This window comes from Cetorhinus maximus, unplaced genomic scaffold, assembly GCF_964194155.1.
Source record: "Cetorhinus maximus unplaced genomic scaffold, sCetMax3.hap1.1 HAP1_SCAFFOLD_1696, whole genome shotgun sequence".
Classification (NCBI taxonomy): Eukaryota; Metazoa; Chordata; class Chondrichthyes; order Lamniformes; family Cetorhinidae; genus Cetorhinus; species Cetorhinus maximus.
Genome location: NW_027597636.1, coordinates 31692 through 57424, shown reverse-complemented (window position 1 = coordinate 57424; position 25733 = coordinate 31692). Strand labels below are relative to the sequence as shown.

At 43.3% G+C, this 25733-nt stretch overlaps 2 protein-coding genes and 1 long non-coding RNA gene across 3 annotated transcripts in view; 1 reads left to right on the top strand and 2 right to left on the bottom strand.

Annotated features, from left to right (window-relative positions):
* LOC144676556 (uncharacterized) overlaps positions 1-18237 on the top strand; it is a gene marked incomplete at its 5' end in the record, with an annotated part of 31334 nt that extends 13097 nt beyond the window's left edge. Inside the window, one exon of the mRNA XM_078536958.1 lies at positions 17405-18237. Coding sequence (XP_078393084.1) covers positions 17405-18092 — 688 coding nt within the window. The remainder of the gene's footprint in view (positions 1-17404) is intronic.
* On the bottom strand, positions 1096-6511 carry LOC144676554 (uncharacterized). Its single transcript, XM_078536956.1, has 2 exons — positions 6437-6511; positions 1096-2380 (listed from the first exon to the last, which is right to left on the bottom strand). Exon 2 carries the CDS (start codon positions 2269-2271, stop codon positions 1588-1590), a length of 684 nt encoding a protein of 227 aa, XP_078393082.1. The 5' UTR covers positions 2272-2380; positions 6437-6511; the 3' UTR covers positions 1096-1587.
* Positions 18238-19455: 1218 nt separating the features above from the next.
* LOC144676555 (uncharacterized) lies at positions 19456-23575 on the bottom strand. Its single transcript, XR_013575363.1, has 2 exons — positions 23501-23575; positions 19456-22929 (listed from the first exon to the last, which is right to left on the bottom strand). It is a non-coding gene; the product is annotated as an uncharacterized LOC144676555 (long non-coding RNA).
* Positions 23576-25733: the final 2158 nt, after the last annotated feature.

The following is a 25733-nucleotide window of genomic DNA, read 5'->3' as shown; positions in this document are numbered from 1 at the left end:
ATTGAGCTTCATTGGAACAGTGCAGGAGGCTGAGGACAGAGAGTTCAGACCAAAAGTGATTCCTAGAATTAAAACAGTAAATGAGCAGAAGCTCAGGATCACACTTGCAGACTGAATGGTGATGTTCCACAAAACAGTCACCCAATCGGGAATTAGTCTCCTCAGTGTAGAGGGGATCACATTGTGAGCAGTGAAAACACAACGCTGAATAGCAAGAAGTACAAGTAAATGACTGTGTCATATGGAAAGTGTGTGGAAAATGCCCTGGAATTTGGGAAGGGAGGAGGTGACAATGAATCTGTTTCAATAAGTCTGTAACAGAGCAGTGCACTGTCGTTCTGCTGTACCTTATATTTTAAAGGGAATTTTCAGATATTTTTCTCACTAAGAGCTTGGGTTGTGAGAGAATATTTTCACTCTTCTCTGCTATTCTTATCCAGGAGGTCTGCTGTGGTGAGAAAGACTTGGTATGTAAGATACGGTCGCTGTGAGACTGATAATGGATCATTTTTCGATCTAAGTTCAGTGAGATCTGATCACTTACTGAGTGAGTCAATCTGTGAAATTGTAACTCAAATAGCCACAGTTACTGCAGGTGATTCTCTGGCTACAATGACATAGATAAGAAAGGAATCAGGAGCGTGCAGTCCCACCCAGCTGGACACCAGTGGAGAGGCATTGGAGGAAGATGGTTTGGTCAATGGTGTCAAAGACTGCAGACAGGCCGAGAAAGAAATGAGGGAGAGTTTGGGTGATCAACGGTTTGGTGGGAATAGGGTTGATGGAGTAGGAGGTGGGTTTCATGGACAAGATGAACACTGAGAGGAAATGGGAGAGAAACTGGATAAAGATGTGGGTTCAGCGCTCAGACAAAGGGAAACTTTAGAGACAGTTTGTCCCAATGGGTTAATGAAAGGGAGGGAAGCAACAAAGGCAGCTGATCGGATTGTTTCAATCTTAGTGACAAAGAAGCTCCATGAGCTCCTCACACTTATTGTTGGAGGTGAGGATGGAGGAGAGAGGGGGAGCTCCTCAAAAGGAACTAACTTGTGTCAGAGATATTGAAAAGATTCATCACACTGTGTTAAACACCAAGCGGATTGATTTGAATTTTATCCAGAATATTAAAACCTATAACTGGGCTGGAGTTCATTAACATCAGCAAAAACAAACCCCAATGAATACGGTTCAGTCCTGGATGTGATTAACAGCAAAATCCCATCACTGTTGTTACTTGTGAACTCGCTGGTGTGTTGTCAGGTGGGGTAACTCATTGAAACTTTTCCTACACTCAGAGCAAGTGAATGGTTTCTCCCCAGTGTGAACTCGCTGGTGTGTCTGCAAGTTCGATGACTGAGTGAATTCCTTCCCACACTTGGAGCAGGTGAACGGCCTCTGCCTAGTGTGAACTCGCTGGTGGTCAGTGAGGTCATTTGATCGCCTGAACCCAGTCCCACAGTGAGAGCACCTGAACGGTCTCTCATCAATATGAACACGTTGATGGTGCAGCAGGTCCCTGAAACTTTTATAACGCTTCCTGCAGTCTGGGCATTTAAAATGTCTCTCGTCAGTGTGAACTTGTTGGTGTCACAGCAGGGTGGATAACTGAGTGAATCCTGTCCCACACTTGGAGCATGTGAATGATCTCTCCCCAGTGTCAACCCACTGGTGTGTCAGCAGGTTGGATGACCGATTAAATCCCTTCCCACATTCAAAGCAGGTGAATAGCCACTCCCCAGTGTGAATTCGCTGGTGTTCAGTGAGTTGAGATGATCGTATAAACCCAGTTCCACACTGAGAGCACCTGAACGGTCTCTCATCAGTGTGAACACGTTGATGGGACATCAGTTCCCCAGAACTTTTAAAGCCCTTCCCGCAGTCCAGACATTTGAAAGGTCTCTCCCCTGTGTGAACTCGCTGGTGTCTCTGCAGGTTGGGTGACTGAGTGAATCCCTCCCCACACTCAGAGCAGGTGAACGGCCTCTCTCCGGTGTGAACTCGCTGGTGTGTCAGCAGGTTGTATAATCGAATGAATCCCTTCCCACACTCGGAGCAGGTGAATGGTCTCTCCCCAGTGTGACTGCGCCGATGAGTTTCCAGCTGAACTGGGTAATTAAATCCCTTCCCACAATCCCCACATTTCCACTGCTTCTCTGCTTTGTGATGGCATTTATGTTCCGACAGGTCAGATGATCGGCTGAAGCCTCGTCCACACACTGGACATGTGTACAGTTGCTCACCACCACTGTGAACAGTGCTTTTTCCTTCCATGTTCAAAATCTGATAATGTTCAGGTTACGATAAATTGGGTGACTCCATCAGATCCTGATGTGATGTTTGGTTTGAGGTTCCCAACCACAAATTCTCTCCTTCTGATACCCTGTGAAATTGATTTAAAACAGAAAAAAGGGAGTGAGAGAGAACCCACAAAAACACAAAGGCAGGTTGTGCAATTGAGCTGAATGAATCTGGGAATTTGTGGGGCCAGCACGAGGGAAAAGTGACCATGAAAACTGCTGGATTGTCATAAAAACCCAACTGGTTCACTAATGTCCTTCAGGGAAGGGAACCGGTCATGCTTCCTGGGTCTATACAAAATTCTGGCCTCTATTGGAGCAGATAGAGAGAGAGAGAGAGAGATGGGAGATGCAGGTGGTAAGCAAGATTTTGTATCACTGCAACTCGACCAGAACTTTTGATAGAATCTCCCAAACCATCAAACTCCTCCACCTAGAAGGGCCAGGGTAGCAGGTGTATGTGAACACCATCACTTCCAAGTTCCCCTCCAAGTCACACACCGTCCTGACTTGTCTGACATCCAGTACTGGATGAGGAGAAATTTCCTCCATTTAAAAATTGGGAAGACCAAAGTCATTGTCTTCATTTCCCGCGACAAACTCCACTCCCTTGACACCGACTCCATCCCTCTCCCTGACAACTGTCTGAGACTGAACCAGACTGTTCACAACCATGGTGTGAAATATTTCACCCCAAGATGAGCTTCCAACCACATATCCACATCTTCACCAAGACCGTCTATTTTCACTAGTAACATCGCCGACTCAGCCCTCGTCTCAGCTCATCTGCCTTTTAAGGATGAGAGTTCCAAAGATTCATTACCCTCTGAGAGAAAAGCATTCCCCTCATCTCTGTCTTAAATGGGCGCCCCCTTATTTTTAATCAGTGACCCCTCATTCTGAATTCTCCCACAAGAGGAACTTTCCTCGCTACAACAATCCTGTCAAGACCCCTCAAGATCTTGAAGGTTTGAATCAAGTCAAATCTAAATTCCAGCGGATACAAGCCTAATCTGTCCAATCTTTCCTCATAACACAATCTTCCCATTCCTGGTATTAGTCTAGTAACCTTTTTCTAAGCTGCATCTAACACATTTACATATTTTCCTGAAATAAGGAGACCAGTACTGTACACAGTTCTCCAGATGTGGTCTCACCTGTGCCCTGTCCAACTGAAGCATAACCTCCCAACTGTTGTTCTCAATTCCCCTCACAATAAATGATAACATTCCATTAACCTTCCTAATTACCCGTTGTACCTGCATACTAACCTTTGTGACTCATGCACTAGGACACCCAGATCCCCCTGAATCTCAGAGCTCTGCAATCTCTCACCATTTAGATATTTTAAAAAACTTCTTCCTGCCAAGATGAACAATTTCACTTTTGCCCACATTATACTCCATTTGCCAGATGTTTGCCACTCACTTAACCTATCTATGACCCTTTGTAGCCTCCTTATGTCCTCTTCACAACTTACTTTCCTACCTATCTTTGTGCCATCAGCAAATTTAGCCACCATACCCTTGGTCCCTTCATCCAAGTCATTTATATAAACTGTAAAAAGGTGAGGCTCCAGCACTGATCCCAGTGGCACACCATTCGTTACATCTCGCCAACCTGAAAAACACCCATTTATGCCAACTCTGTTTCCTTTTAGCCAGCCAATCTTCTACCCATGCCGATGTGTTATCCCCTACACCATGAACTTTTATTTTCCACAAGAACCTTTGATATGGAACCTTATCAAATGCCTTCTGGAAATCTAAGTGCAGCACATCCAGCGATTCCCCTTCATCTACAGCACATGTGACTCCTTCAAAGCACTCCAATAAATTGGTTAAACATGATTTCCCTTTCACAAAACCATATTGACTCTGCCTGATTACCTTTAATTTTACTTCATGCTCTGCCACAATGTCTTTAATAATAGCTTCTAACATTTTACCTACGACAGATGTTAAGCTAACTGGTCTGTAATTTCCTGCTTTCTGTCTCCCTCCTTGAATAAAGGAGTTACAATTGCTAATTTCCAATCTAATGGAACCTCCCTGAGTCTAGGGAATGTTAATAAATTAAAACCAATGCATCAACTATGTCACTAGCCACTTCTTTTAAGACCCTAGGGTGAAGTCCATCAGGAACCGGGGACTTGTCAGGCCACAGCTTCAACATTTTGCTTAGTACCATTTCACTGGTGATTGTAATTTTCTTGAGTTCCTCCCTCCCTTCCAGGTCCTGATTTACAGCTATTTTTTGGGATGTTACTTTGATCCTATTTTCTGAAGACCAATGTAAATACCCTGTTTAATTCATCTGCCAGCTCCTTATTTTCCATTATTAATTTGCAGACTCACTTTCTATAGGACCAATGCTCACTTTCATAACTCTTTTCATTTTTCAATGTCTATAGAACTTCTTTTCTTATCTTACTATCTGCCTTTATCTTTCTAGCTGGCTTTCACTCATACTCTAATTTTTCCATCATTATTAATCCCTTCATCATCCTTTGCTGTTTTAAAATATTCTCACCAATCTTCTGACCTGCCATCCATCTTTGCGCAATTATATGATTTTCCTTTAAGTTTGATATTATCTTTAAGTTTCTGAGTTAACTACACGTGAGGGTTATCCCCTTGAAATTTTTCTCTCTTGTTTGAATGTATCTATTTATTCTGTGTATTCTGAAATATCCCCTCAAATGTCTGCCACTGCATCTCCATTGGCCCATCCCCTTACCTAATTTGCCAGTTCACTTCTGCTAGCGCTATTGGTAAAACTTACCAGGTCAGGCAGTATCTGTGGAGAGTGAAACAAAGAGTTAACATTTCAGGGTGTGCAGAATGAATTATGGGGAATAAAGATGGTGCAAAATCTGATGGGCAATATAAGCTCAGAAGTGGAAGAGAAATGGACTATGGCACAGGAAAAGCAATTCCTGACAATGAAAGATACTGTGGGAAGATAAAGCTGGGAAGCCAGCAGCACATGGTCAGGGAATGGGCAGTGGTGGACACCTCATTGAGACAGTCAGCAAAAGTAACAGTAAAATCCTAAACAGAGCTAAACTACACGCAGTATTAGAGACAGAGGAAGTTAGACAATGGTAGAGAGGTGATCAGGGAGGACAGAGGCAAAACAGAGCAATGGATGGACATGGGTTCAAATCCACAGGAAAGGACTTACACCAGCCCCAGAGCAATGGAACCTCTCACAGAAAGAGAGCACAGAACGAAAAACTTGAAATTGTCGATGAATGGTATTTTGAAATACTCATCTCTGAAACAATTTCACCATTTTTAAATTTAAAATCTCCTGCTGGAGCCTGCAGCTGGAAAGATATCATAAGCACTGGAGTCAGAGAAAAATCTGCTTAGTTGAGGAAATACCCCGGGGGGGGGGGGGGGGGGGGTGATGTCACCGTGTAATTGTCGACGTGTGATGTTGTCACAGTGTAATTGTCGACGTGTGATGATGTCACAGACACACACACACACAACATCTGGGTCTGTGCAAACCAGTGATCACCACACATTATGAAGGATGTGAGGATCCTGAGGTTTATATGAGCCAGTTAAAGGCTGTTTCCATAAACTAATCATAAAATTATGCAGGGACACAGTTTAAAGATTTTGGGCAAGATCTACTGGAGAGATATGAGGAAGAAATGTTATACAGTGAGTGCTAATGACCTAGAACATATTGCTTACACTCAGAGGCCGATAATATCCAGGTCCTGATGAATCGAGTGATTCTATCAGACTTTGAGGTGATGTTTGGTTTCAATTTCCCATCTGCAAAACCTCATCTTCTAGCATCCTATACATGGAGTACTAAAAATCCATTCTTGTCAGTCTAGGGTAGAAATTGAGAAGAGAAACATTTCTCCTGGTCTGAGTTTGCTGTGTGTAAATCCTCCCTTTCTAACCCCATGTAAAAGGAGTTTCCAAAATCCATCCCTGTGAGTCCTGGACAGAAATGCACAACAATCTCTCCTCCTGCTACCTGGACAAGGATGACCGCGCATGCGCCCTGCTGCACATTGCCCCCTATAAAGATGGCGGCCTTTACCCCGGGCCTGGCGAAGGGAGAAATCCAGACTTTTTTCGGCCTGTTCTCTGCAAACACAAGACCGGTACCTTGTTATTTGGGGTCTGCGGCCTGCACTGTGTCTTTACGAAGCCTCCCTGTCCACTCCGCTGGCTCCATTCCTCCTCACACACCCACTAACTCTGTTAGTTTCCTCCATTTGACATTCACTCACCCGCTCCGAGCAGCTTCAGTCACAGACCAGCACTGCGCATGCTCGTGAAACAGACCGCAATGCGCATGCTCTAAAGACTAGTCCATGAGCGCATGCGCATCGAGCTTCTCTAGTGAGGATAGGGCACATTCTGAGCCGCAGCGAATGCTGGGTGACCGCTCCGCCATTGAACGTCGATATATAGAATCATAATCTATGTCCTCTGATCAGAATACGATGGGGGCCATAGGGCCAACATATAAAATTGTTGAGTGAACTGATGCAGCGACCAAATTTCACTGACATCCACGACAATTCTCTCCTGGATGTAACTAGTAACAGCAGAACAAACTCTTACAGTTAAATCTGGACTCACTAAAGTCACAGCAGATGGGGTGAACTGATGATATTTCTTCAATATACATGGAATATTTAAACCGTGTCTTGCCAGTAGCAATGCTTCAATTGTGGATTAAATCCTTTGAACTTTTAAAGCTGGAGTGTTAACTGGTGGGCTAACTGAATAAATCCTTTCACATGCATGAAGTACCTGAATGGTTTCTCACCACTGAGACTGTGTTGCCGTGTCAGTAAATGAGTTGATAGGGTGAATCCCTTTCCATTTCCAGCTGGTGAACAATATTTTAACATTGTGAGTTTACCTATACGGTTTCAGCTCAGACATGGATCTCGGAGTCTACTGATCATGGATTCCACATTCTTAACACAAATCATTTAAAGAAAATCAAAATACTGCAGATGCCGGCTAAATGAAATGCAACAGAAAATGCTGGAATTTTCAGCAGATCTGATAGCGTCTATGGAGAGAGAAACATTGTTTTTATTTCAGGTCTGCAACATTTCATCAGGACTGTGCTGCATCTGAACTGTTAATTATGGCTCTCAATCCAAAGATGCTGCCAGATGTGGTCAGGGAACTCAAGAAGAAAAAAGAAGTCCCTTTTGAGGAATCGAATCCGAGGAGAATGAAGGGTGAACTGTCCAACTGAACAGAGACAGTCAAGGCACCTTCCCCTTCTTTAAGATTCTGGAACATTGACTCTAATGTTATCAGTGAAATTAACTGACCTGAGACATTGAAAGGATTCTCGTTACTCCACATCAGGAATTCAAACCTAATGTCGGCTTCAGGACAATCAGAATACTTGGTAACAGGCAAGACACTGAAACGCTCGAAGGGAGACGGCACTGTGTGTAGGAGAGCTGGTTCCCGGTGACATGGATGTGTCTGCAGTGGGTAGGATCAGACTGTTTCCATGTATCCACAATGAATGTCCCCCTTTCGGTTAACAGCCGAACGTGCTGACCAATTGTGCCACAGAGACTAATGAAAGCATCATCGGCAATTCCTAACTTTAGCAAAATGCCTTCAGAATTAATTATCAGTTAAATGAAATAAAAACCATTCAATCATTTCTGCGTTTCTTATTTCTGTTCGTTTGCAAACATTCACTAAATTTGCAATATGAAATTGAACAATAATTAGCCAAGTTGGTGACATCCTTGTTTTCGGGGTGTTTGCCTCTCCTTTGCCCTCTGTCACTCTTGGTGTATGTGTTTGTGTGTGTTCCTCTGTCTATGTCAATGTGGTTCAGTTCCCCGAGGGGTTGAACACATTTTTCCCATCACATACTTTATTCACATTAGTTGTGCAGTTTCATATCAAAATGTCACAAATAAAAATATCAGGATGGAAGATGCAGGAGGAGTTTGCAATGTTTGGAAGGAGGTGCAGCAAAAAAGTGGAAGATTCAGCGAGAAGTTTTCTTCCCCTTTAACACGAGAGTTGGAACCAGATCTGGGAGATATTTGTGCTGGTGTAAACAGTAAAAGCTCCGCTATTATCTCTATATTTTGCCTTGCACCATCATCCCGACAGTTGGTGCTATGCAACCTAACACAACCCTTTCCTCATTCTATATCTTCACCTCTGTATTTGGTCTTGACGGATGATATTTCTGGCGCCGATGCCATACTCCACTGATTCTGGCAGAGCTTTTACGCGTTTTGAGCTTTTAATCAGCTAAATTTTAGCAATTTGCACGAGGGCAGTAAATTACCATTCCCTGACTGGGAATCGAAACCAGACCACGGTGGTGAAAGCGCTGATTCCTGCCCACTAGACCACCAGGGTTACCACCTAGCCTGATGCCTGTATCTTCTACTTTCATTTCAGGCCTCTTTCACCAGAGGCACGTTTCTCCCACAAAATGACACGTTTATGTAAAATACAAACAACATTCATTCTCACAGTTCAGGGTGACATTGGGTCCTTAAGCGACAAAAGAAAGAAAAGAAATTGCAACCTTTCCTGTTACCCAACGATTTCTAACAGTAATGATTTTTTCTGAGGATCATTTTCAAATATAATTTATACTTTTAACAACTGATCAACCATGTACCAACGCACATTTCAAATCTATGAAGTTATTGGATTCAAATAAACCCATTAATTATTCTCTCTTCCTCAGCTCTCCAGTGAGTGAGACAGGGAAATGCAGCAATATCCGGGCCCGCACTCACCTGCTGCCAGTTTAAAAGTATGTTTACTTTGCTGAGTGTTTATTCTGTGAAATGATGAAGAGAGAACATAACGTGGTTGTCGGATACTGCGTTCAGTTAATGTTCCACAGTAAACAAGAACAATTCAACTATTTGACAACGTTTCTGCCCCGGATTCTAACCAGGGCGCTTTTATTGTGCAAGGCAAATGTGATAACCACTACACCACAGAAACACAGCAGGAGACAGTACCCAATACCCCTGATTGCAATGCAGTCCTGCAGTAGCACTTTGGGTCTTTGATTTGAAGAAAGGGATTTCAGCTGTTCTCATTAGGAATGCTGGAGACAGACTGATCAATGATGTCATCATCAAATGGCACAACATGTTGGAAAATCATTCGATCATCATATCTATCCAAACCCGGGGCGCGGCGGTAAGAGCACTGAATCCTAACCACTAAACCGACCTGTGCCAGCTTCTGTTGTGGAGAGGAACCAATTAGTCTCAATTTACTTCTCTCTTTTCATAAACATGATGTTTATCCACTTCAGGTAGTTGTCCAATTCACTTTCAAAGAAGCAGTTTCTGCAGAATCCATGCACAATTTGCCTTAATTAAAATAGTTTCTCTGACCCAATGACATGGTGAGTTGGACTTAGGTTCCTGATACTGGCTTTGATATAATTTTTACTTATTTACACAATTGATATCATATTGAATTTATAAAAGACGTTTATTCTGATTCAGCATGTCCTTATTCTTTCTGAGTTTATATCTACATTCTCAATACGTTTCCTCTTCAACCTGCCAACCGAGTCTGTTACAGAACAGGGATAAAAACAAAAATACCTTGAAAAACTCAGCATGTCTGGCAGCATCTGCGGAGAGGAACACAGTTAATGTTTCGAGTCCGTATGACTCTACATCAGAACTCAGGGATAAATAATTGTTACAGATTATCCCTCTTCATAGAACAGGGATAAATGATTGTTACAGATATCCAAAGGTCCGGTTCGATCACATGTTTAAACAGATAGTTTAATTGGTTTAAAATAATTTAGATCTGGGAATGGAATGTTATACAGGATAAGTATTTATCTTGGAAACAGGAAAGCGAGTCACTGTGCAATACAAATACCACGGTGCTCATTTTGAGATTTGGTGAATGCTAGTAGTTGTACAGGAATGAAGGAACATGGAAGTCAGGCAGGAAAAACACACGGGAGAGTTTGGAAGGTTTTTGAATTCATTTCATCAATAATTTGTTCTGGCGGCACCGAAAGGGAAAAAAAGGGAGCAGCGCAGTCGGCAGGATTCAAGCCTATGAGGAGAGATTTCCAATGGGTTTCGAATCCAACCTTGACCACTCGGCCACAGCAATGAGCCTTCAATGAGTATTAATGTTGTTCATATAAAATCTTGGGATGGCTACAGCAGAGGAAGAGGACATTCGGCCCGATTGATTCCAGATCACCCTGAAAATTATACTGCCTTGTTCTTCCGACCAAAATAAAGCACTGCAAACGTCAGTGCCCAGAAAACCAACCCTGACGCATTTGCTCAGGTGAGGAACCAGCTGAAGCTTTCAATATTGGTTTTCTCAACTCTGAGTTTCCAAATAGGAATTGGACAATAGATTCAAAGCGAAAAAAAAACAGGGTTAAGAAGAAAGAGAAGGAAATTGAGATTAATTCGAAAGCTCTTTGTACAAAAGGGACATAGACACGATGTGTGGATGTTGGTGGATGTACGTTGTGCTATTTGATGATACTGAGCTGTGCCATTTGATGATGACATTGTTGATCAGTCTGTCTCCAGCATTCCTAATGAGAACAGCCGAATTCCATTTCTTCAAAACAAAGACCCAAAGTGCTGCTGCATGACGTCACCGCTTAACATTCCAGACAGCTCCATTGGGATCTTTACAGCGCAGGGTTTATAGAGGCGAGTGGGGTCATATTCGCTTCACATGTGATAGCGCAGCAGTTTGAAACCTGGCAAGAGCATTATCCAAGCGTGTTTATTTAAGTGTGAGTGGAAGTGCAATCATTTACCTTTGTTGTAAATATAAACATCCTGCTGACTAAGATTTTTACCTTTTGTGATTTTAACCGAATTAATTATCATTTCAATAGAAGAAAACCCATCCAAATACACACGTATTTTCTGATTTCCATTCAGGAAATTTGCTTTTGGAAATCAAACAAAAACTGAGTCAAGTTAGTGAAATCCATGCTTTTTTCGCCCCTATCTCCCCTTAGGCCTCTGTCACTCTCGGTGTATATATCTGTGTGTGTTCCTCTGCGATTGTCAATGTGGTTCAGTTCCCTGAGGGGTGAAAGCGTTTTTAAAATCACAAATTTTATTTACATTAGTTATGCAACTTCATGTTAGAAAGTTGCAGAGAGAAGCAGCAGCGTAAAAGATAGAAGAGGAGATTGGCCCTTTCTATGTGTGTCTTACAACAACAACTTATATTTATAAAACACGTTTAACGTAATGAAACGTCACAAGGCGTTCCTCGAGATCATTATATAATAAAGTGTGACACTGAGCCACATATCCGGACTAAAAGCTCCGTCAAAGGTGTAAGCTTTAAGAACTGTCTTAAAGGGGGAAAGTATCGATTACATGTTCCAGCTAACAGCATTGGTTCTTCTCATTGGTTAAGAAGTCACTTGTGTTCAACCTAAACAGACCATTTGGTCGGAGCAAGTTGTCTCTGGTGGAAAAGATCTGAAATGGAAAAAAAAACATGTAAACAGTAGCCTCCATAAGTCAAATTTCAAGCCTTATTGGTAGTTTCCCTCGTGGCATAGAGACTATGATTCGGCACTTTCATTGGACCAACAGCATTTAGGTTGGAGGTTTTTGGAAATTGAAAGTTGCACATGAGCAGCTTGTGGGACTATCACCTCATTGTCAATTTCATGTTACAGCTCACAGCAATCGTTGTTTTCATTGGCTGAATAAGTCGTTTTTTGTTGAATCTGAATCTCAACTGAAATTAAAAAAAGGGCAAAAGCTGTAGATAAGCCAAACCGAAAGTGCGTTGGACAGCTAGTATGGTAGTCTATTGGTTAGGATTCGACGCTCTCATGATTCAATTCCCAGTCAGGGAATGAAAATGTATTGATCTTGTGAAGTTGTTAAAACGATTTCTTGGAAACATTTATTGGAATCAGTGGAGTGAGGGTTGAAGCTTTGCCTCCACTGCAAATCTTACACTTGAGAACAAATACGGTGAAAAGCTTTAGAAAGTTGGTGTGACTTTTATTTGTGACTCACTAACTTGGGTATTCTGTAAATGCTGCTCGGAGGTTTAGTGACCGGGATATAATCTACCTGGGTTTCCCTGAGCCTGTGCTCGGTGTATTGGGAGGTTTGGCCCGGGTTGATTTTCTGCTTTTCCCTGTCTCACTCACTGTGGAGCTGAGGAAGAGAGATTAATTGATGGCTTTGCTTGAATCCAATAATTTCCTAGATTTCTAATGGGTTCGATGAAGCTATTTAGTAGGTTCAAATCTTTTCTCATTATATGTGTTTGTGTGTTTGCTTTTTGTGTGGGAGTTCACTGGATAACAGTAGATCTGGCACCATTTTGGGGATATTATTTTGCAGCCCAAGTACCTGGTGACAATGTGGAACTGTGTGATAATGAATACAGATGGAGGGAAAACAGTAACATCTTCGCCTCTGGATGGTCTTGAATCACTAACCTTTCGATAAACAGGCAAACCCGCTGACCAATTGCGCCACAGAGACTTATAAAAGGTCAGCCTACATGGTATCCCAACCAGGATGAAGGTGAGTCAAATCTTCAGGTTGCCGCTACCCAGATGACTATCACTCTCTATCAGTTTTATTCTTTCAAAATAAAGGGTGGGGCACTCATTATGGATACATGGAAACAGTCTGATCCCACCCACTGCTGACACATCCATGTCACCGGGAACCAGCTCTCCTACAACCGATGCCATCTCCCTTAAAGCCTTCTCATGTATTGTCTTTTACCAAATATTCTGATTGTCCCGAAGCTGATATTAGGTTTGAATTCCTGATGTGCAGTAACGAGAATCCTTTCAATGTCTCAGATCAGTTAATTTCACTGATAACATCAGAGTCAATGTTCCAACGTCTTAAAGAAGGGAAAGATGCCTTGACTTTTCTGGTCAGTCGGGCATTTCACCCTTCATTTTCCTTGGATTCCATTCCTCAAAGGGATTTTCTTTTTCTTCTTGAGTTCTCTGACTACACCTGGCAGCATCTTTGGATTGAGAGGCAAAATTAACAGTTCAGATGCAGTGCAGTTCTGATGAAAGGTTACAGGTCTGAAATGAAAATATGTTTCTCTCTCCACAGACGCTAACAGATTTGCTGAGAATTTCAATATTTTCTGTTTTTATTTGAGATAGCCCAGCACCTGCAGTATTTTGCGTTTCTTTAACTCCTTAGTGAAACATATAAGATCCTGAGGGGACTTGACAGGGTTAATATGGACAGGACTCTTGTGGGAGAATCTAGAACTAGGGATTGCTGTTTAAAGGGTCACCGATTTAAAACGGAGCTGAAGCAAAGTTTTTTTTTCTCTCAGAGGGCCGTGAGTCTTTGGAACTCCCTTCCTGAAAAAATTGTGGAAGCAAAGTCTTTGAATATTTTTAAAACAGTGGTGGATATATTCTTGGTAAGCAAGGGGGTGATACATTATCGGGGGTAGGCACGATATAGATTTCGGGTTACTTACAGATCAGCCATGATCTTATTGAATGGTGGAGCAGGCTTGAGGGGCCGAATGGCCTACTCCTGCTCCTTGTTCTTATGGACGAACCCATTACCAGCAGATTTCGAGATCCATGTCTGAGCTGAAAACATATAGGTAAACTCAATCTGTAAACAGACCATTCACCAGCTGGAAATGGAAAGGGATTCACTCATCATCTCTTTTACCGTCACATCAACACAGTCTCACTGGTGCGAGGCCATTCAGATACTTCATGAGTGCAAAGGGCTTTATTCAGTTTGCCCACATGTTGATACTCCAACTTGAAAAGTTCAAAGAGTTTGATCCACAGTCAAGGCATTGTTACTGGCAAGAGGCATTTAATGTTCCATGTTTTGCAGCGAAAAAAAGGCACCAGCTCACCCCAACTGCTGAGACTCCAGTGAGTTCAGGTCTAGCTGTAGGGCTTTGTTCTGTTGTTCATTATGTCCAGGAGAGAATTATGGTGGAGACCAGACCAATTTGGTCACTGCATAGATTAATTCAAGAATTTTATATCTTGCCCCTTTGGCGTCGTATTCTGATTACATGTTTCTGTTGCACATTATCACCTTCGAATGGCGGGGTGGTCACCCAGCATTCACTGCGGGGCAGAATGTGCGCTACCCTCTTTACAGCAGCTCCATGCACATGCGCAATTCTCTGCATATGTGTGTGTGTGTGTGTGTGTGTGTGTGTGTGTGTGTGTGTGGAGCATGCGCATTGCGTCTGTTTCACGAGCATGCGCAGTGCTGATCTGTGACTGAAGCTGCTCAGAGCGGGTAAGAGAATGTCGAGTGGAGCAAACTAACAGAGTTAGTGGGTGTGTGAGGAGGAATGGAGCCAGCGGAGTGGGCAGGGAGGCTTCATAAAGACATAGTGCAGGTCGCAGACCCCAAATAACAAGGTACCGTTCTTGTGTTTGCAGAGAACGGGCCGAAAAAGTCTGGATTTCTCCCTTCTCCAGGCCCGGGGTTACGGCAGCCATTTTTATAGGGGGCAATGTGCAGCAGGGCGCATGCGCGGTCATCCTGGTCCAGGGAGCAGGAGGAGAGAATGTGGTGAATTTCTATCCTGGACTGACAGGGATGGATTTTAGAAATTCCTTTTACTGGGGAGAAGGGGAGGTGTACACACAGCAAACTCAAACCAAGAGAAACGTTTAACCTTTCAGAATTTCTGTCCTGGACTGACAGTGATGGATCTTGTGAACTCTATTTACAGGATGTTAGAAGAGGAGGGGAGACGAGAAACACAAACCAAACATCACATCAAAATCTGAAAGTCACTTGATTCATCAGGACCTGAATATCATCAGCCTTTGAATGTATGCATAGAGTTCCATGTCACTACCAGTCACTGGGTAAAAAATCTCTCCCTTGTGGATCTTGCCTAAAATCTTAAATCTCTGTCCCTTAATCCTTTCATAATCAGCTAATGGGAAAAGCTTTCATTTAACTACCCTATCCATACCTTTCATAATCTTGTACAACTCTATCAAATCTCCCCTCAATCTCCTTTACACCAAAGAGGAAAACCCCAGTTTCTTGAACCTCACCTGACAATTAAAATCCCTCATCCCTCGAACCATTCTGGCAAATCTGCTCTGCAGCCTCTCCCATCCTTCATAATGTGTGGTGATCACTGGTTTGCACAGACCCAGATGTTCTGTGTTTGTGTCTGTGACATCATCACGCATCGACAATTACACGGTGACATCATCCCGCTCCCCGGGTATTTCCTCAACTGGAAGATTTTTCTCTGACTCCAGTGCTTCTGATATCTTTCCAGCTGCAGGCTGCAACAGGGGAGTTTAAAGCTGGAATGAGTGAAATAGTTTCAGAGGTTAATATTTTTGAGTATTCATCTACAATTGAGACCTTTAGTGCTGTGCTGTGTTATCTGTGAGAGTTCAATGGCTGGTGTCACTCCTCCACTGTGGATCTGAATCCATGTCCACCTATTGCCCTGTTTTACCTCTGCCCTTCCTGACCACCTCTCTGCCATTGTCTAAACTCCCCTGCCTCTAATACTGGGTGTGTTTTAACTATGTTTCGTACTCTACTGTAACTTCTGCCAACTCTGTCTAAATGAGGTTTCCACTGCTGCCCACCCACTGAACATGTGCTGCTGGCTTCCCAGCTTTATCTTCCCACAGTATCTTTCATAGTCAGGAATTGTTTTTCCTGTGCTAAAGTCAATTTCTCTCCCGCTCTGAGCTTATATTGACTATCACATACTGTCCACCCTGAAACGTTAATTAATTAATTCTATTGTGTGACAGAACGCTCCAAGGTGTTTCACGGGAGTGTTAGAAAGCAACATTTGACAGTGAGCCACATGAAGAGATATCAGGGCAGATGAACAAAGGTTTACTAAAAGAGGAAGGTTTTAAGGATTATATTAAAGGAGGAAAGAGAGGTTTAGGGGGTAAATTCCAGAGCTTGTGGCCTTGGCAGCCGAAGGGGGAGACACCAAAGGTGGAGCAGTTAAAATCAGGAATGCTGATGAGGTCGGAATTAGAGAAGTGTAGATACCTTGGAGGATTGTGAGGCTGGAGGAGATTACAGAGATAGGGAAGGAAAGACCTTGTATGAATTTAAACTAATGATGAGAAATTTAAAATTGAGTTCTCCTTAACCCAGAGCCTTTGTAAGTCAGTGAGTACAGGGGTGATGGGTGAACAAGACCTGGTGAGAGTAAGCAGAGTTCTGGATTACAGGGGTGCTGAATGTGGGAAGCCGGCCAGGAGTTGAGTGTAGAGGAAACAAAGGAATGGATGACAGGCTTAGCAATTACATAAAGGGATATGGGGATAGTGTGGGGAAAAAGACATTGATCGGATTGAATGGTGGAGCAGGTTCGATGGGCTGAATGGCCTACTCCTATTCCTATCAACAGTCTGGTTCAGTCTCATTCAGTCAGGGAGAGGGATGGAGTCGGTGTCTAGGGAGTGGAGTTTTTAGCTGGGACTGAAGACAATGGCTTCAGTCTTTCCAGTAATTAAATGGAGGAACTTTCTGCTCATCAAATACTGGATGTCAGACAAGTCAGGATGGTGTGTGACTTGCAGGGGAACTTGGAGGTGATGGTGTTCACATACATCTACCCTGGTCCTTCCAGGGGGTGGAGGTTGAGGTTTCTGGAAATTTTGTCAAAGTTCTTGTTGTGTTATAGATATCCCTTCACCCCCTGCCTCTCTCACCTCTCTCTCCCTCTCCTCCCTTGTGGGCCAGAGTCTTGTGTAGGCCCAGACCGGGTGGCAGGTCCACTTCCCTGAAGGACATTAGTGAACCAGTTGGGTTTTTATGACAATCCAGCAGTTTTCATGGTCACTTTTCCCTCGTGCCGGCCCCACAAATTCCCAGATTCATTCAGCTCAGTTTCACAACCTGCCTTTGTGTTTTTGTGGGTTCTCTCTCACTCCCTTTGTTCTGTTTTAAATCAATTTCACAGGGTATTAGAAGGGGAGGATTTATAGTCAGGAAACTGAAACCAAACATCACTTCAGAATTTGATGGAGTCGCCCATTCTATCGGAATCTGAATATCATTGGATTTTGAATATGGAGGGAAAAAGCAACGTTCACCGTGGGGAGAAACCGTACATGTGTTCAGTGTGTGGACGAGGCTTCAGCCGATCATCTGGCCTGTCAAAACGTAAACGCAGTCACAACGGGGAGAAACTGTGGAAATGTGGGGACTGTGGGAAGGGATTCAATTACCCTTCCCTGCTGGAAATTCATCGGCGCAGTCACACTGGAGAGAGGCCGTTCACCTGCTCCGAGTGTTGGAAGGGATTCACTCGGTTGTCCCACCTGTTGACTCACAAGCGAGTTCACACTGGGGAGAGACCTTTCACCTGCTCTGAGTGTGGGAAGGGATTTACGGATCCATCCAACCTGCTGACACACCAGCGAGTTCACACTGAGGAGAGACCTTTTAAATGTCCAGACTGTGGGAAGTGCTACATAAGTTCTGGGAATCTGATGTCGCATCAACGTCTTCACACTGACGAGAGACCGTTCAGGTGCTCTCAGTGCGGGACTGGGTTCAGGTGGTCATCTCACCTCACTGAACACCAGCGCAGTCACACTGGGGAGAGGCCATTCACCTGCTCAGAATGTGGGAAGGAATTCACTCAGTCATCCCACCTGCTGACACACCAGCGAGTTCACACTGGGGAGAGACCATTCACCTGCTCCAAGTGTGGGAAGGGATTCACTCAGTTATCCCACCTGCTGAGACACCAGCGGGTTCACAAGTAATAACAGTGATTGGATGTTGTGAAATTCCATCCAGGACTAACCATGTTCATTTGAGGCTGTTTCTGCTGATGTTAATAAACTACAGCCCAGTTATAGGGGTTGATATTCTGGATAAAAGTCAAATAAATCAGCTTTGTGTTCAACTCACTGTGTGTCAAGTCTTTTTAATATCTCTAACACAAGTTAGTTCCTTTGGAAAGGCTCTCCCTCTCCCCTGTCTCCTCCATCCTCACCTCCAACAATAAGTGTGAGGAGTTCATGGAGCTTTTTTGTCACTAAGATTGGGACAATCCGATCATCTGCCTCTGCTGCTTCCCTCCCTTCCACTAGCCCACCGGAACAAACTGTCTCTAATGTTTCCTCTTATCTGTGTCCTGAACCCACATCTTTCTCCAGTTTCTCTCCCATCTCCCCTCATTCTTCCTAAGCAAAAGATAGAGAGCTATTCCTATAATATTCAATACATTTCTGAAGATTTTATAAGGTTATTAGACAGTGATTTCTTACAGACCTCCCCACCTTGAGAAGGGAATATCCTTACTGACTACTCACAACTGATTTCTGACTAACCTCACTATTTCTAAGTTCTGAGCTTGTTTTCCTAATTTCTTGATGACAAACAGTAGATAACATACTAAAGCTACTAGAATGATCAGAATCAGCAACACAAACCCTTGAGCTGCCACCAAGAATAAATGTCAAAACTTTTTGACTAAAATGTGATAACTATCGACTTAGATTCATCCTCCCCACCTGTCCATCATCTCTCACAATTCTACATTTTTGGAATGATGTAAATACATCTGGTTCAAACAAAAGTTCATGCACGGACTTTAAAGATTCTCCATCTCTCTGTTCACCCGCCTCCACCTTGTGGATATTTTCTAATTCCAGATTCTACTTCCCTCTTCACTTTAACTTTACTCCCTCTGATAGGTACCAGTGTGTTTAATTCAATGCTGATTGTTTTATAATTAGTTTCACTATGGAGTGTGAGTTAATGTCTTGATGATTTAAAATGTCACATTCAATTTTCCACAATAATCACTTCATGTTCTGTTGTCAAGTAGCTGAGCATGTCTGGGACCTGTTCTTCAGTGCAGGGTCACCATGCATTTCCACATGTTAATTACACAACATGTGACATATTACATCTGCACACTCACACCATATCCCAATACCATGCTGTATGTGCCAACCTATGCAAGTCACTCTTGGTCTTTCAGGTGATCTTATCAAAATATCAATGAGGTATCTGTCTGAAGATCTTTGCTGATCTACCCCTGCCTGGTTCTGATGCCTTGGATAGTGGCCAGATTATCAAATTCAGTTTCTTTTAAATACAGAGGCAAGGACACAAACATCACCAAGAGAAATCTCTGTTTACTGGTCTCATCTACACTTTCCTGACTTTCACTAGAATGTACATGTACATCAATTTGAACTATTCCATTCAATTATACCCAAGTGAATTATTCCATTTCCCAATTGGTGGTGTGATTTTCTCTTATATTCTAAATACGTCATTCCATGAATTACCATTTGATCTCATTCAGGAGCACTCGAGGAACTTTACTGTCCCATTTAATACTCTCATAGTATGGTGTTTGTAGATCAGAGACACAAGTACAGATACTTGCAATCAGATTGCAGATCACTCCCATATCTCCCATTCTCAGACACTTTGTCTTGGGTGATAACAAACGGGATGAAGCCAAATCTTTAAAAAGCAAAGCCTTTTGTTTAAATTGTCACCAGGCTGTCAGTGGAAAGGGTTAACTTCTCAGCTTGTTAGCAAAGGGGCTGAAGAAACATTCTCAAATGTGCACACTTGTGTCAACTTTATGCAACTTCATTTTCAGATCAAGGATGAACCAAACCCCATTTCAATCTTTGCTTTTCCAATTGTCTTGATATTTTTCTCAGCTTTTCAAAAATGTTATTATTTTCTTCTTTCTTCAGGCACCTTTCCAAATGACGGTAATAATAATGAAGAAAAGTAAAACAGAAAGTTCACTTTCACAGGCAAAAGGAGCTTCAACTTTCTGAGACTAAAAAGAGTTAAAGAGGGTGGAGCTTCCCACAGCTTGTGAGCTCCAGATCATAACCTCAAGGCTGAAGCTTATCTTTAGGGAATCCAACTTTTCGATGCCTTTTATAATGATACAAGTTCATTGTGATTCATACTTAAAGATTTACTTTCACTCAGTAATTATAACCTTTCACTTTTCTCAGCACAGAAGCTGGCAGCATTTTAGATTCAATCCCAATTGTACACTTCTCTTGTAGCTGGTGTATGGAGAAGATCATGTCCACTGTAGATCTGCCAGCACAGAAACCGCACTGTGCTTCTGGATACACTCGCTCTGCAAGTAGATGGAGTCTTTTAAGCCTGACCCTAGTGAAGGACGTCCCTGTGATGCTGAGGAGTGAGATGTCCCTGTAGTTGTTGCAATCTCCTCTGTCACCTTTCTTTTAGTATATTGTGATCATTCTTCAATCACACATGTCCTGTGGAATGGATCCTCCCTCCCAACAGTGAAGGAGAAGCTCATGAAGCTGTGACAGGAGATGGGACCTTCTGGGCTTGAGCAGTTCAGCTGGAATTCCATCCTTGCCGGGTGTCTTTCTGCTTGTGAAACAATCAATGACCTTTTCGAGCTCAGGTGATGAGAGTTCCTCATCCAATTCAACCATGACAGAAAGCTGCAGGAGAGAGTCAAACAGAGACTGGGAGATGTCCTTCTCACAGGAGTACAGCTCACAGTAAAGTTCAACCCAATGGGATATCTGTTTTCTTCTGTGGGTGAGAACTTCACCATCCATTTGGTGATGGTCGGACCAAGCGCCCTCCTGATCCTATCAGACACAGCACGTAGATTTCCATTGTCACAGGCAGTTTGGATTTCATGATCTGGGCTGATCCAGTGTTTATTTACACAGTATCTCCCTGCCTTTTACATAACTGTCTCAGCTACTTGCAAGTTACAGTGTTCTAGCTGTTGGGTTTATGTTGTAATCGGGTAGGCTTTGCTTTTTGCTTCAATGACAGATTCATCTCTGCTGAGTAGGTCTCAAGCCAGTCTTTGTTGTGGGTTCCACCTTTCCCAAATGTTGCTGCTGCTGTGTCAGAAATGATTGAACTCAGCGCCTTCTAAGATTCAGCAATATCAGTGTTGACTGATGAAGCTTTTACTGATGTGCCTGTAAAATATTTTACTGTTTTGTTCATGTTCCTTGATAAATTAATTGCATCATGGAGGTGTCTCTGTGTGGAATGTACAAGTCAGTAAGAATTGTCAGCAAGGATTAATCAGTACTCTCTAATTGGAGATGTTAATCAGTGGAACCTGTCAGACACTGAATTGTAGACTTTGCTCCAAAGATTAATTTAGGATTGAAGTAAAAATTCATAATTTTATTGTAATCGAGTTCCTGTTGAGAGTTCTGAAATTAAGAGGAAAGTTCACAGATGGTGCTTTTAAAAAGGGACACTGCAGCTCAGATAATCAGTGACAGATCCAGAAAATTAAACTCCAGCCAGTTATAGGGTTGTTAATATCAGCAGAATCAAAGCTAATACTATCTGACGATCAGTCCTGGATGTGACTAACAGCAGCAATAAAAGCAAAATCCAATCCCTGCAGTCACTTGTGAATTCGCTGGTATGACAGCAGGTTGGCTGACTGAGTGAATCCCTTCCCACACACAATGCAGGTGAATGGCCTCCCCAGTGTGAACTCGCTTGTGTACTTTAAGATTAGATGAAGACCTGAACCTCTTTCCACAGGAAGTGCAGCTGAAAGGCTTCTCCCCAGAGTGAACTTGCTGGTGTGACTTAAGGCTGGCTGACTGAGTGAATCCCTTCGCACACACAGAGCAGGTGAATGGTTTCTCCCCAGTGTGAATTCGCTGGTGTGACTGAAGGCTGGCTGACTGAGTGAATCCCTTTGCACACACAGAGCAGATGAATGGTTCCTCCCCAGTGTGAACTCGCTGGTGTGCAGTGAGGTCGGAGGAATGCCTGAACCTCTTTCCGCAGGAATTGCAATTGAACGGCCTCTCCTCAGTGTGAATTTGCTGGTGTTTTAGTAGGTTGGAGGACACAGTGAATCCCTTTCCACACACGGAGCAGATGAATGGCCTCTCCCCAGTGTGAAATCGCTGGTGTCCACTCAGGTGGGATGAAGACCTGAACCTCTTACCACAGTAAGTGCAGCTGAAGGGGCCTCTCCCCAGTGTGACCTCGCTGATGTGTCAGCAGAGTGGATGACTGAGTAAATCCCTTCCCACATAGGGAGCAGGTGAACGGCTTCTCTCCAGTGTGAATACGTCGATGGCTTCTCAGCAGAGATGGATAATTGAATCCTTTCCCACAGTCCCCACATTTCCACGGTTTCACCATGGTGCTGGCCCCAATGTGAGTGTGTCAATGAATTTCCAGCTGGGATGGATAACTGAATAGCTTCACACCATTCTCACATTTTCTCATCCACACACAGAACACGTATACAGTTTCTCCCCACTGTGAATGGTGCGATGATTTTTCAGGCTGCGTAACTGGTTAAAGCTCTTTCCACAGTGAGTTCACTGGAACACTCTCACTCGGGTGTGTGTGTCTCAGTGCTTTTCCAGTCACACTGATGTTTGAAATCTTTTCCCATAGAAAGAACAGTCAAACATTTCTCCTTCCACATTCAAAGGTTGATTATATTCAGGTCCTGATGAATCGAGTGGCTCAGTCAGATGTTGATGTGATGTTTGGTTTGCGTTTCCAATCTACAAATCTTAATATTTGATGATGTTTGGCATCTGAAAATCCTTCCCTTCTAAGACCCTGTAAAAGGAGTTTAAAAAAGTAATCATTGTCAGTCCAGCCTGGAAATTAATAATTGACAATTCCACTTGCTACGGAATATTTCTTCCTCTCATCTCCCCTCCCCCACCACAAGCTGTAAATCACAGGCCCACACACACACTCCTTCCTGTGGTGAGAAATCCAGACCCATCATGCAATCTCCACCATTTCTTTCCTCTCCCAGTTTTCTATGTCCCTCTGCTCTGGCTGAGTTCAGTTCTACAGCCCTGCTGTAAAAGGAATTTAAAATCCACTACTGTAAGTCCAAGATTAGAAACTGAGAAGAGACAAACGCTTATCTTGGTCTGAGTTTGCTGCGTGTAAATCCTCCCCTTCTAACCCCCTGTAAAAGGAGTTTCCAAAATCCATCCCTGTCAGTCCAGGATAGAAATGCACAACATTCTCTCCTCCTGCTGTCTGGACCAGGATGACCGCGCATGCGCCCTGCTGCACATTGCCCCCTATAAAGATGGCGGCCGTTACCCGGGGCCTGGCGAAGGGAGAAATCCAGACTTTTTCGGCCCGTTCTCCGCAAACACAAGAACGGTACCTTGTTATTTGGGGTCTGCGGCTTGCACTGTGTTCTTATGAAGCCTCCCTGTCCACTCCGCTGGCTCCATTCCTCCTCACACACCCACTAACTCTGTTAGTTTGCTCCATTCGACTTTCCCTCACCCGCTCTGAACAGCTTCAGTCACAGACCAGCACTGCGCATGCTCATGAAACAGACGGCAATGCGCATGCCCAGTACACTCTGGAATGCGCATGCGCAGAGAATTTCTGTTGTGAGGCTAGGGCACATTCTGTCCCGCAGTGAAAGCTGGGTGAGCGCCCCGCCATCGAAAGACCAAATTGTAGAATATCTTCATCCTGCAATCAAAATACGATCGGTGCCATAGGGGCAAGATATAAAATTGTTAAATCAATTGATGCAACGGCCACATTGCTCCAGGCTCCACCACAATTCTCTCCTGGATGTTATGAACAGCAGAACAAACCCCTACAGTTAGATCTGAACTCAGTGCAGTCTCAGGAGATGGGACGAGCTAGTGAATTTTTCCCCCTACACATGGAACATTTAAACCGTGTTGTGCCAGTAGCAATGCTCTTATTATGGATCAAATCCTTTGAACTTTTAAAGTTGGAATGTTGACATGTGGGCAAACTGAATAAAGCTATTTGCACACGTGAAGCATCTGAACATTGACTCTGATGTTATCAGTGAAATTAACTGATCTGAGACATTGAAAGGATTCTGCACATCAGGAATTCAAACCTAATATTGACTTCGGGACAATCAGAATACTTGGGAACAGACAAGACACGCAAAGGCTCGAAGGAGAGCTGGTTCCCGGTGACATGGATGTGCCTGCAGTGGGTGAGATCAGACTGTTTCCATGTAGCCATAATGTATGTCCCAAACTTTATCTTGGAAGAGGTAAACTGATAGAGAACAACTGTCATTCCGGTAGCAGAAATCTGAAGCTTTAACTCGCTAACACCCTAAGTTAAATCCGCATCAGTCTCTGTGGTGCAATTGGTCAGCGCGTGTGGCTGTTAATCAAATGGTTGGTGGTTTGAGACCACCCAGGGATGAAGCTTGCACTGTTTTCCCACCATCGGCATTCATCGTCACACAGTTCCAGGCTGTCATTAGGTACTTGCGCTGAAAGGAAAGATTTCTGAAATGTTGCCAGTTCCACTGTTATCCAAGTGAGTTCCCAGGCAAATGGCTTTTTTCGAATATTCATTTCAAATGTAATGAGACAACAATTAGCCCTACCATGTACCGATATCTAACCCATTGGAAATTTATGAAGTTATTGGATTCAACCAAGCCCATCAATTATTCTCTTTTCCTCAGCTCCACAGTGAGCGAGACAGGGAAAAGCAGAAAAGCAGCAATATTCTAGCCCCACACTCTCCAATCACCAGCTGCCAGCAGAAAGCAGCGACTGCAGCTTCAATCAGCGGGTTACTGCCCATCCCTGGGACACAAGCTACTCCAACCCGGACCAAACCTCCCAGTACACGGAGCACAGGCTCAGGAAAACACTGGTAGATTATATCCCAGTCACTAAACCTCCGAGCAGCATTTACACAATACCCAAGTTAGTGAGTCACAAATAAAAGTCACACAAACTTTCCAAATGTTTTCAATGTAAAATTCCTTCATTTTATTGAAAATCTGACTGTTGGGAATCTGAAAATGAGCATCATGGGATTTGTGTTACCGAGTGAGTTGTTTTCCATTGTTTGTACGTCAGGTTTGCAATTCAATTTGTGTTGGATATTGAAGCGAATCTGATTTCAAAATGTGGTAACAAAGCAGGTAAATATTAAATCCAGGAACAAATCCTGAGGAAAATGGATCACAATGTCTGGAAGGAGGTGCAGCTGAGAAGCGGAAGCTGTGAATGATGTTATTGATGATTGTGTGGTAAGCATTGGATCCTTGGTCAATCATTGTGTCCGAGTGGTGAAAATGATGCTTTTAAAATCCACTGGGGTTTCCCCAGCCTTACCGATTGTGCTTCTCATTATTGCTGATTTCAACCAGGTGTCCACAGAGCTCTCCGATCAATGGAAGAAAAAACATCCTAAAATTCTCCTGATTTTTTGACTCTTAAGGGAATGAAGGGCTCTCGGGATCGGGTCTTGGGACTGGGGATCCGCCATGATCTTATGGATTGACGGAGGAGGCTTGTGGGGCCTTGTGACATGTCGCTGCTGCTTTGAGTCTGTTCTATTTGAGTAGAAATACCAGACAATGCAATGGGCAG